Below are 12,626 nucleotides of genomic sequence, written 5' to 3'. Positions count from 1 at the left end.
AATGTGGGGTTAATGCACACTGCGCTCTGCTGGGGACAACTTAAAGGAGATTCCCTTTAACTTTAAACATTTAGATCAGGATATATATTTAATGAATTGAACTCTGAGGCTGAAAAAATAACCTTCGTAATGTAAACTTATCTCGGAAGCTATAAAAGACAGACGGAGTCTTGTCTAGTGAGAACCCTAATATGTATTCTGAAAACTGGAAAGATGTGGTATCAATACATAGATGATGTTTTAAAGAGTATCTATGGAGTCGCACGAGGGGCCTCTGCCTCTGCGGCATTTTGCTTAATTTATGAAAGTGCAATCCTAATCCCCTGAGATACCCCTTTAAAGGTGCAGTCTGCAGGATTTCAGGGCAAAACTTTAATCTTACACACTGGACCACTAAACTTTACCCCTATTGGATGCTTAAAAAAAAAAAAGCACTTCCAAATCATTTTAAAACAGGTTGGAATATGGATTCACGTCACCTCTCTTCCCTCGAGACATGTTTACCATGTTTATTAGAATGTTGTAATGATGATGTTCAAGGTGAGATCTGCTGTGGATGTCCATTTCGTCATGCTCTTCCAGTTGCTATTATCCTCCACTGACAGAGACTTTGCTGAAAACACAAAGCACTTGTTGATTTTAAGTTCGAGACAATCCTGCCTTCGCTATCAGCTAATCTGTACATAGTGTTTGTTTTACAAAAAAAAAATCAAAAGGAAAAAAAGGACCAACCTTTGATGTTATATGATATTTAGGTCATATTTATGAGTGGAAAAAGTTGAAGTTTACACGTCTTCATTCTCTCCAAAGTTGAATGAAAGATAAATAGAGAATTATATTAAGTATATAACAGTAGTGTTGAAATTGCAGTTGTGTATTAGATACTTTATATTCAATGTGCATCAGAGTCATATAGAGATGGAAATTATTTAAGAAAAGTATTAAGATGATAATTCAGCTATCTATTTCTATAAAAACAGAGTAATGTGTATAATGTTGGCATGTTTGTGCTTGAGCATCGATCATTGAGTTGCCTTCTTAACTGTTCTGCTACTGTGATAAGAAAAATCATTCGATGTTTAAAGAGCTTTTGATTGCCTGCAGGTTATTGACGTTTCTCTTTATTTTATCTGGTATGTTGTTGCACTAGTGTGTGAAAAACAAAACAAAAAGATATTCCAGGTGTTTATTATAAGAGTGTCGTTTTTAATGTTCAGCTATATTTCCTCAGTATTTGACAAAACTATGATGCACTTTTTTTTTTCTTTTTTTTCCCTGAACACTTTTATCGACAGTGACGTCAGAAACGGCACCGGTTTCTGTCAGCGCGATGTCCGACAAGCGGTTCCGGTCAGTGAACCGACTCGCAGGGTTTCATGGAGGATTTCTGAAGAAGAGTTTGCCTCTTTTCTCGTGCACCTGCTGTCATGTTTCACTCTTTGGGAGGTTGAAACGGCTTCATTTAAAGTGCTTTTTAAGGTCTATCGCGACCTTTTGCTCACCTTTGTATTTGTTACCGTCTTTGTTCCAGCTTTGCGGATTCCAGCTGAAGGATTCATGCTCATATAACAACAGTGCATTTGCGTTATTGTACAAATGGACCGGCTGCAGATTACAGGTGCTCATTACCATTATTGGTAGGAATCCTGTAGTCCAAGGTGCATCTTCAGCCACGCTTATTGCATTCTCCAATCTTTAAAATCATATTTTATTCCTCTTCTATTGCATTTCCAGCCATGTATTCATGTAATTTAAAAACAAAAACTAGTTCCATTTGTGTCCATATATTTTATGTATGAATGATTGTACTTTGCCCATTCATCTGAATAGTATTTTACACATTACCTCAACACTTATCGGGCAATTAAGTGTGCAGTTTGTCTTTTTGTAAATCATTATTTCAGTATTATTTGACTGCCAACAAAAGGCATGCCGATTTATCCATGAACTTCTTCCATGTTGCTGTGACAAACTTGGTTTCTGTTTCTGAAAGAGCATCCCCCCCTCAAAAAAAAGATGATCAACTTTCTGTTTCTGACCGCAGAAAATGGAAATGTTTTATTAATCATTTTCATCAATAAAACTGCTTTAACTTGTATGTGCTCGTACGCTTAGCTGGGAATAATCTTTCATCAATTCATCTGGGTTGTCAGGCTTAATCAAGAAACCAGCCATGAAAGCAGTTGGTGTGCTCAAGTCACCTCCTCATTGCTTCCGGTTTGGAGCTTCCTAGCAGTCCATCTACTCCTGAAGACGAAGGGGTCATTTGTTTCAAGATAAGGAAGGAAAATGGTTTGAGAGAGGGATCAAAGAAGCCGTCCCTCAGCAGAGGAGGCAAACTTCACCATCACCTGTCCCTTCCCCAGGAAGCTCAAATCGATTTTACTTGCCTGAGGAGAGCAACTCAATCCTCAACTGTCAGGTGATTTGAACGTCGCCGCAGGCCTATAGTCCATAGGTGGAACCTATATATATATTTAAAAAAAAGTGTTGCTTGGGCTTCACCAGAGACTCTAGCAGGCCTTCTGCACCTGAAAGACACAGGCCACCCCTTTGAGGACAGTAACGTCCAGGTTTTAGCTGATGAGGGTGGGCAGGACAACGACTACTAGCGAGGCTTATTGTCTTGGTAATTTATTTTTTTGTGGTTTCTCTCTACCAGTCAGTTAAAACTGAAGAAGTGTCTTGGATGAGAGGTGAAACCTTAAGCAAATGTAGTTGATTCTTCTTCTTGATTGACCTCTGATGGCTGAGGACTTACACAGACCGGGTTTCAACAACTCTCATCATGACTTACCGACCTGGACGACTCCCACTGGGCTAAATAGCTGGAACTGCGTATCGGCCATTCAGAACTGAAGCTGCGTCTTTGGATGAAAGCTTTTCCTACAAGTCCAGTTGACTTCATTCAACAAAGAGTTCCTTTGTCTCTGCGGTTGGCGTTCCAGTCTCAAAGTGCAGTTTATGCATCAGTGTGATGCTTCTTTGTGTAAGTGTTCAGTCTCAGCAAAGAGAAGAGGGCAGCGATTGAGGGCACACTGCTGGAATAATAAGTGCAGTGACGCAAAACAACAAGCAGGCGAGCGCTCCTGATCTCTTTGCATAGCCACTATGCCAAGACAATAAAGGCTTTCTATTCTATTCAAGGTGATGCACCATTGACCTGGTTTCATTTGCCTTTATGGAACATGATGTCTTGTGTCTGAGGTAGAGAGTCCAGATACTTACAACAAAGGACCCAAACCACCAGGACAAAAAGACTCCTCAGGAGTTATTAGCATTCATAGATTGGAATTGCCCCCCCCCCCCTCGTGTCAGCTGTTATGCTGAGCTGCACCCAGGTGTGGCTGGGGGTTGCCTGTTGTCTGTTTCGGAACTGAAAGACACAGCAGTCGGAGGCGAGGCCATGAACTGATGAACTGTCACATGTTGTGTCTTCATAAAGCAGCATTGTGGTGGTGATTCTGATGCTGTCTGGGAAAAGTAGTGACGCTTTAATCATTGTGATAACATGGAAACGTTTGTCATGCGAGGGGAGAAAGTGAGTAAGCAAACCATCTTGACGTGAGGCACTAGTGAACAGACAGGAAAACACTTAACGCTGATTTCCTTTGTATTCTACTGCCAAGTAAAACGTTCCCAGTGATTGCCTCCATTGAAGAGGATTGTCTGTGGCTGCACAAGACGGGACGACGACGTGCTGTACGTGACGGCGACTAGCGGTGAGTTAAAGTAGGATACGATGTTCAGAGAACTACATTTTTATTCATTCTTTCCATTATTTTTCATTTCCATTATGATGTTACATGCAGAAGGCACTTACAAAAAACATGTTACATTACAGACGCCGTTATCATAAACATGAAATTACTGATTAAAGGAAACACAATGAGAGAAAGGCCAGCACCATTGGCAACTTTTAAACAGTATATCCCCCCACACCCAAAAAAAATTTTTTAGCATGATTTGAATCTACAGTACAATAAAAACAAAATTATTCATTTGTGATTAATGCCCAAGCTTGCCTTTAAAGTATAACTTAATCATCAAGACAAAAATATTCTAAAAACGCAACAGTTTTGCATTTTATTTTCACTAGTCAGAGGTTTGTTTCGTGTAACATTTTAGGCTTCGCGGTTTCGGTTCTGTGTGAGACTACCGGTACATCTCTATGAGCCGCGTGGCCTCTCTCTGTCCTGACAGCAAAGCACCATGGGTAGTGGAATAGTATTTTCTGTGGGTGGCCTCTCCGGCAAACAGGACCTGTAGGGGCTGATGAGGAAGAATGGGAGTCGGGTTGGGGGTCGGGGAGAGAGGAAAGAAAAAAAATTATTTTTATTTTTAAGAAAGGACACTAAATTCAAAACATGATCCACCAATGTCATCTTGACATATTTTGGGCCTCGTTCGTTCTTATTTCACTTGCTATCGCTCTGCACGTAGGAAATCACAGTCCCTTTCCTAAAGGCTTATGTTTTAACTTTGGCGGGGGGGGGGGGGGGGGGGGGCTGACTGGGAGGGATCGTACCGTTCCTTCAGCAGGATCATCGCACAAACCAACCCCCCCTCGCCACTTACTTATCCTCCTTACCCAGAAGGCACTGGGTTTCACGGTCTGCCCTTTTAGACGAGCGTATCTGCTCTGCGTGTGTCGCGGTGCGGCACATGAGCGATGACATCACGGCATTAAGCAAATGCTCTGGGATTGTGCGTCGTCTTACCGAAGCCTTTGTGCTGTTGGCATAAGGCAGCGGCGTTGCCAGCCTTTCAAAGTCTCCACCGCTGGATCCCACCCTGGTGAAGGAGTAGGAACCTCGGATGAAGGGGTTGCTCCCCCACGAGGAGCGCAGGACACGGCGGGGCTTCGGAATGCTGCGATTCCCTGTGGCCAGGGAAAGAGGGAGAAAGCGTGAGTGCAGATGGAAGGTGGAACAAAGCGGTGCATCGCAGACTCAAAGCAGTTCACACTGAGGCTGTGGCGGCTGGTCGCAGCGATCTGTCCAAACGCGGGACGTTCTGGTGAGGGGACAGGCGCCAGCTCGTCTATACTGTGTGTAATGCAGCAGCAGTTGAGGGGATTACACCACATTAACCTAAATGAGCAAGGCACGTGTGTTGGAGAATGGTGGGGGTGGGGTGGGGGGGGGGTCTCTGTGTGATACAGTCAGCATCTATAGCCAGAGCTGACTTCATCATGAAGTGACGGTCGCTGTATCTGCACTCGCTCCGTGACCTATTTATGAGGCAATCACTTTGCCGAGCAGTAATCTGAGCCATTTCTGTCCGCACGTCACTAATCTGTGACGAGCGATTCGACCGTCACTCCATGAAATGGTTCGAGAGCGTTGCTTCTTTATTCCCTGAATAATTCACCGCCGCGTTTTTGATCGCCGTCGGCAGCATCGATCGATCAAACTCGCCGTCCGTCATTCTGCCGACTCTCACCGGGTACAAAACCCAACATGTGACTCAGTTCGCCTTTTGTTTAGACTCATTTTGACTATTTAAACAGCCCAAACCGAGTCATGGATCGCATGAGTCACCGAGCTGAGAGTCTCAGCCTTTCAAGCCTATTGTGTTCGTTATAGATGAATGTTTCTGTGTAAATCCAGCTGTTAGAAAGCTTTGAGACAGAATGCAAAACCAATGTGGATCAATCAGAATTATTACGTCAGAATTAATCTTTTATTAACTTATTAATTATTTTGCCCTTCAGATCTGGGATTAGATTGTGAGTAGATGCAGCAGCTGAAAATGAATGAAAATGACTCATTCATTTTGGAACAAATTACCCTAAAAACATAATGCTATGATATTAAATTTCAATTCATGAGCATAAATCATTCAGTTTTACTTTTGCTCTTGCTTGAATCCGGCTTGAATCTTTTGGGTTTTGTCATTTGAGTCACCGGGTTTTGTGAATTGGGACCTGATATCAATGATATTCAACCGAAACGGGACACAAATAAATTGAATCACGAGTCGAGAGGATTCCCGATGGACACGGCTCTGCTTCCTTTGCATGTGCTCGTCCTCACCTGTAAAGCGCCTCAGCAGCTCAGTGCAGATCTCCGCCACCGTTTCATCGTCGCAGCGCTCCATGTGAAGCGCCTCCTGCCCGCAGATCCAGCCGTTCAGCATGTAGCCGTAGCGCTCAGGAGGGTAGAGGACATCGAAGCAGCAGATCTTCTTGTACCACAGCTCCTCAGAGTAGACCAACTCTTCCAGCTGAGCCTCATCCTCCCACACAAACTGGATGCTGTTGCACTCTGGGCTCCAGAAGGGCTCCTCGTACTCTAGGAATATCTTGTTGGTTGTGCTGATGCCCAGCTTCTCGATGGCCAGCACTTTGTCCTCGGGCAGAGACGGGGAGAACATGGCCTCGTGGTTCTGCTTGAGGACGCCCAGAGATGCTGTCACGATCACGTGGTCGGCCGTGATCCACTCCTCGTCCTCGCACTCCACGTAAATGGGGTGACCCAGGATAAGGGGGTCGTCGCGAGGCTGGGAGCCGTGGTGGTTTTCGTTGTGGTTATTGAGCTGGTTGGTGTCGCTGGTCTTGGCGATCGCCTCCTGATGCTGGGACGAGTAGTTCCAGTGGATGCAGCGGACCGGTTTGCTCAGGCAGATGGTGCGGGAGGGGATGTCCTGGGACAGAAGCTGCACGATCTTCATGAAACCTTCAGGAATGACGTAATGTGCACCAGGGATCTCTGTCCACTCTCCAAACTCACTCAGAGACACCTCGTCCATGCTGGGAGAGCTGCTCTCACAGCTCTCCACCTGAAATAGGGGAGCATAGCAACATCACATTTTCAGCTGCTGCCTAATTGGATGAATCCTCTCTGAATTCATACTGAAGGTATATTCTCTGCAGTCGCCACTCTGAAAATATCAGCTTTATAAAAGCGGTTTATCAACGCAGACTATTTTTTTACATTATAATGGGATGAGCAGTGCAGGAGCAAAAAGCCTAAATTATTTTTTTTCCTTCTGCTTTCTACCCAAATACTGAATCGGTGTGATAATAACTACCGGGAAGACAATGTTTCAGCATCTCTTCATTGGTGCATTTCAAAAATGTTCTACTTCCTGTGTTTTCGTGTGTATGGAGCAGCACAGAGGACTGTAGCACCCACATTAATTTATTATATTAAATGGTTATTAATTATTTTTGTTTGTTTTCATGCCAATAATAATCACAAGGCGCGACAGTTCAATCTGTTTTGATGACATCGTCTGGATAAATAGTTTAAAAAATGATGTTAGATGAGCATTAATGAGTCTGATTCGTCTTATTTTGAAAATCAAGCAGGAAGTGCAATGTCACTCACTTACTCTTAGGTAGACACAGAGTTCATACACACACACCTTGAGGTACTGCTGAAGCAAGGACAGCTTTAGCTTCTTGTTGCTCTCTGGATCTTCAGGATCCATCGTGATCCTCTTGCGCACCACGTCCCGCGTGAACACGCCAACGCTGTTCTGGCTCTCGGCACAAACCGGCTTCCCATTCTGGAAGAACTCCTGAGTCAGCTCGTACACCTAAAGTAGGACAAAAGTTCAGAGACCGAGGGTAAGTATGAGGAAATATGAAAAGCAGAGGAGGGTGAAAGAAACCGGTTCAGTTCAGTTTGAGGCAGATCTCATCAGATTCAACTGCACTATGATGGGGAAACAACACAGATCTTTTCTCTTTTCATGACAAACACTTAAAAAAAAAAAGACCCTTAGAGATGGCACCTTGTGGTCTTTACACACCTGGTCGAGTCCATCTTTTTCTATGTAGCCCAAAGTGAAAGCTTTGCGATGTATACAACACAAAGAGAACGAGTGATGAGGATTGAAAGACATCTGGAGGAAGACGATAAATCCATGATGCAGCCGCTAAACGCAGCAGAGATGAGACGAGCTCCGGTCTTTGAGGCTTGGGTGTTTTGAGTGTGAAAAAAAAAAATCGAATACAAATATTCCTCACAGAGAAATACAGATATCCCTGTATGCTTTCCCCGGCATGACCTACTTGCTTGTACAGTAACAGCTCTAACAGGAGGAAACAGGATCAGAAACGATGCAGCGTTTGCTCGGGTAGACTTTATATACATAAATGTATTCACAGATGTTCTTTAAACACTCAGCTTTTACTCCCTTAATGCTTTACGGCTGTAACTGGTCTTGATCCACGCTGTCTGTGAGCACCTGTATGCAAGTATATATTCTTGCATATATCGTCACCAGAATCACAGCCAAACACGGTGCCAGAGAGCTTTTATTATGAGCTTCAGGTTCCAAAAGCTCTTGTCACCAGATTTGACAGTGATGGGAAGCGTTAACGGTGATTTTTTTTCGTGACGTGGGCGCTGCTCCTATAAAGCCTTCCTGACGTCACTGCCTTTGTCGCATCCTATTTGGGAAAATAACCCCCCGGACCCCCCCCCCCCCCCCCACCCCCCCCCCCCCCCCCAGGTCGTAAATGTCCTTCATCCTTGAGAAACCAGCGGTGATGCTGCTGGAGGCTGCATCAAGTGTTACAAAGATCTTACATTTATCGTGAGAAAAACAGAGAGACTTGGTCAAGAGGCACTGTAACAAATGTCCTCATTCATATTATAATACACAAATACTTGAACCGACTTGTCTGCGTGTCCCCTCACCTCGTTGTACAGGTCTCCGAACTCCTCCACCACGTCCTTGGGGATTCTCTTCCCAGCATTGGTGTGATAATGTGCCAGCCCATTCTTGGTATACAGGCTGATGCGTCCCACACTCTTCTCCCCATCTGTGGTGTGCTCCAACAGGCCGTTTTCCTCTGCCAGATGGTACACCGGATTCCCGTTAGCGCCATGGATCCAGGTGGCTCCGAACTCCAAATTAGCTTTTCCTACAAATAAAACAAGCAGAAATACACGCTTGTCTAAATTTGAAAACATGTAAAGAAAAAATGGCTTTCTTGAAGTTCACGCTTCCTATTTGGGTTTGCATGAATCGGTGTGTGACACAGATACCACGAGCATCATTGGCCGATCCCTTCTTTTCCGTTCTTGCTTTAATCCATATTAATCAAAAATAAATTTTGACATGTTCATAAAAATCAAATAATTCTAAAATATGTAATGCATTTGTTTGTTAAAGTTAAAATAGCTTTTAAATTGGGAAGGAAGGAAATCTGATTTTAAGTGCAGTAGATGAAGTGGGAAAGCATCTCAACACTGCATCTCCTCACCGTGCTGAACACTTTGAACTCTGCCGCCAATGTGGTCTGACGCCTCTAGGACAGTGACGTCCGTGAAGCCGTGTCTCAGTAATGTCTTAGTCGCAGCAAGGCCGGCCAAGCCAGCGCCAATCACTACTATTCGAGGCTGCCGATGAATGCGTGGGCCGCGACGAAGAGGATCATCAGTGCTCTCTGAGGAACTTTCACAACTTTGCATGCCGTCCAAGCTCCTATTTGATTGAGTCTGAGGACAAAAGGAAGAAAATGAATGATGCAAAACAAACATTTCTGCGTCCAGTGTAAAAGACGGAGTTTATTGAAGGTCACTTTTTTTTTTTTTATGCTTTATGCTGAAATTTCTCAAGGAAACATTCAGGATATAAAGAATAACAACAACATAACTTTTCGCTCGCTGTCAATGTATGGACAGCTGTGTGTGTGTGTGTGTGTGTGGATGTGTGAGAATGGAACAGCGGGAGTCTATTCGGAAGACATTCCTGCTAACAGAAATGCCAGTTTTTCAAGGAAGATGTTCCTATAATTCAAGAACTTCCACCTCATACCAGTAACATGAGACAGTTCGTATTGCCTTAGATGCTATACTTTTCCTGTGCCTGCCTACCCTGTTCATGTTTATGGAGAGACTAATAGAGTGATCCGTGGAGAGGATCATTTAGGATTCAAACCCGGATCCGTCTCGCTGCGAGGCGCTCGCCACTGAGAAACCGAGCCAAAGTCATCTTTGTGACTGAGGACCGAGAGGAATAAGAGCTGGCGAGGAGCGTCGGAGAGGAAGCAGTCAGACAAAGAAAAATGACTGCGTGGACATGCGAAAGTAAGGTGAAGCCCCAAAAGAGGACGTGTGTTGAGGATCCCAGGAAATCTCTATTCCTGTTTCAAAGTCTACAAGAGTCTTGGTTGAAAGATGACCTCCAACACAGCGGTAGATTAAACCTACTAATCTGGACTCACAATATCTGATCTGAGTTAGGCTGAGTATTGTCTTTGTGTGGCGCAAATAAAGACAAGTTTCAGTTCTCTTACACGGATGCTTCCAATTAGGTCTTTGCACAAAGTCGATCAGTGTGATTCCCGGAATCTGACCTGAGACATCGAATCGTCAATAGGACTCATTCTTGGCTTTAAAGAATAAAGGTTGATTTTTGTTTTGTGCCTAAAATAGAACAAATCTAATCACTTTTAGTTGATTTGTGGTCCATCCATCAGCAGGCGCCACCACTGGTGCCTCATGACGTCCCATGGGGGCCCAACCCCCTTTGGGAATATTATATTCCTCACCAGTTTTAAATTAAGATCACAGAAGGACACAACAAAAGACAATCAGCAATACACAGCACTTCATCTCTGATAGAAGAAGGATGGAAACGCAGATTGGATCTTTGCTTGCAGAAACATTTTGTTGTTGTTTTTATGCAGTTGGAATAAAGCAATTCAGCGGATCAAGAAAGCAATGTGAACATTGATAGTGACACTATCATTCTCACGAATATTAAAGGTTAAATGGGACAACTCTGATATACTGATACAATCTACTGAATAAATGTTCTAATATTGGGCTTGACAAATGAAATGAAATCAATTTCACTCCGAAACTGCCTGAGTAAAACTCAACATTTTTGAATGAATGCTAGCTCTCATTTCTAAAAAGCTTTTGATCACTTTGCCACTTTGCACACGGGTGTCTCTGACGCAGTTGTGCATCCCTCCCTCGTAATTCCACCGTAGATTGCGTGAGCTGGCCTTTGGTACATTCTGCCGGGTGCACACACGTTAAGTGGAGTGACGATGAAGGGGGAGGGGCCTAACACTGGCATAGAAAATGTAATTATTAACATGGTTACCTTTTCGAGAGAAGGCTCATCCTTGAACAGGATATTCTAGAATAACCAGGTCTGCGCTCCCGTCGCTCGTCTTTCATTCCACTGTTTTTTCCCAGCTCTGTTTATTTCCTTATACTGGTTTCATGCAGTCGAGACACCACACTCACACACACACACACACACACACACACACACACACATTCCACCACACTGGACGTTTCCATGATAAAGAGTGTCCTAAGAGCATTCTAGCATTCCCAAAGATACACAAACGCAGCGTGTAACAGGCTCGGTGCATTCCACCTGAAGGGTACAAATTAAAACAGCAAAAAATCAGCAAGGAGGAAAAAAAAAAACACACACACAAAGATTCTTTCATACTTGTGTTCTGTCTTTTGTCACAAAAACACATCATTGCAAATGTTGAAATATTACATTTGGAGACCACATTCCTATCAATTAGACATTTTGTTGAAGATATTATGAAAACTCACTTTTCCCATTGATAGAAATATTTTAATGTTCCATGTTTGTACACGAGTATGACGGTGGCTTTGGGTCACTAACAACCCAAAAATCAGCAAAATAAATTCCAGTCGATCCTGCGTAGTTTGCGTCGTTCTGTAATCAAGTACAGAAACGCTTCTGGAAGAAATCCCTCTTACTGTGACGTCACAGTCCAAAAACGTGATGAATTTAATTTAGTTTTCGTTTTCAGAGGCTTTTCTGGCGGAGCTGTTTGAGAGCTGTCCTGCAGCATCTGTTTGCTGTTTTGACCAAAGATTGATTGAAATAAATATGTTTCTGTATATAAGTATATTTTTATGGTTTATCTCTCTAATGGGGGGGGGGGGGGGGGGGGGGGGGGGGTTATGGTTAGGTGCTGCCCAGGTGACTTCTAAAGCATTAGTTAATGATTAACTAATCAATTGCTCGAGCTTCAGTCATAGATTTTACATGCTGCTTCATTTGTTAAGATAAAAAACAAAAACGAAAAGTGATCACACACAGACACACACACGCACACACACGCACACACACCCACACACACAATATGATGCTTGCCACGTTAAAACTGTGATGCCAACGCGGCACCAGTTTCAAACAAAAACAAATGAACTTCTCTGCCCGTTTGAGTCTGACGAACAACAAACACAACAACACAACAACAACACCTGAACACGTTTTCGAGCGGACCAATCAAACAGCCAAAGCTGTTTGTTGTGTTACACACGCACAGCGAGGCGCGTCATTTGTTACTGAACGGTAATGCCGCGCACCTTCGGGCTGCTGCTTTATTATGAGGAATAGAAATACCTGTCTGACATTTATCATGCAGAGAATGTAAACGATGACGTTGAGACTGGCTTTCCAGCGGTGTGTGTGTACTGGCTGAGTCAAGAAGCGTTTATTATTAATGACATTATTCGCCTTCACGGTCTCCGTGATGAAGAGCGGCTCCTTATTTCGGGCTGGCGGGTTCTTACCTCGCTCTCTTGGTCTTCAAGTATTGAAACGTCGCTTTTCCTTTTTGCTATTTGTTCTCCTTAGACCGGCTCCGCTTTGTATTT

At 43.7% G+C, this 12,626-nt stretch overlaps 1 protein-coding gene across 2 annotated transcripts; it reads right to left on the bottom strand.

Moving 5' to 3' along the window:
- Positions 1-3,752: 3,752 nt before the first annotated feature.
- smox (spermine oxidase) lies at positions 3,753-12,626 on the bottom strand. 2 transcript variants are annotated; one of them, XM_068751090.1, is made up of 7 exons: positions 12,543-12,626; positions 9,224-9,458; positions 8,655-8,881; positions 7,372-7,545; positions 6,039-6,783; positions 4,722-4,882; positions 3,753-4,272 (listed from the first exon to the last, which is right to left on the bottom strand). In XM_068751090.1, exons 2-7 carry the CDS (start codon positions 9,429-9,431, stop codon positions 4,156-4,158), a joined length of 1,632 nt encoding a protein of 543 aa, XP_068607191.1. In that variant the 5' UTR covers positions 9,432-9,458; positions 12,543-12,626; the 3' UTR covers positions 3,753-4,155. The 2 variants fall into 2 exon arrangements, with proteins under 2 accessions (XP_068607191.1, XP_068607192.1); XM_068751091.1 differs by lacking the exon at positions 12,543-12,626 and adding an exon at positions 11,077-11,146.

Source organism: Brachionichthys hirsutus, chromosome 17 (genome assembly GCF_040956055.1).
Source record: "Brachionichthys hirsutus isolate HB-005 chromosome 17, CSIRO-AGI_Bhir_v1, whole genome shotgun sequence".
NCBI lineage: Eukaryota > Metazoa > Chordata > Actinopteri > Lophiiformes > Brachionichthyidae > Brachionichthys > Brachionichthys hirsutus.
Note: the sequence above shows the minus strand (reverse complement) of the source record. Positions and strands in the feature narration are given on the sequence as shown.

What these genes read in the sequence shown, in the direction of transcription:
- smox (XM_068751090.1), bottom strand. Translation starts at nt 9,431, where the DNA reads ATGCAAAGTTGTGAAAGTTCCTCAGAGAGCACTGATGATCCTCTTCGT. An exon ending in TGCTTCAGCAGTACCTCAAG is followed by an intron (nt 6,784 to 7,371) that starts GTGTGTGTGTAT and finishes CCCCTATTTCAG; the next exon opens with GTGGAGAGCTGTGAGAGCAG. An exon ending in GCTGCTGAGGCGCTTTACAG is followed by an intron (nt 4,883 to 6,038) that starts GTGAGGACGAGC and finishes CCCTGGCCACAG; the next exon opens with GGAATCGCAGCATTCCGAAG.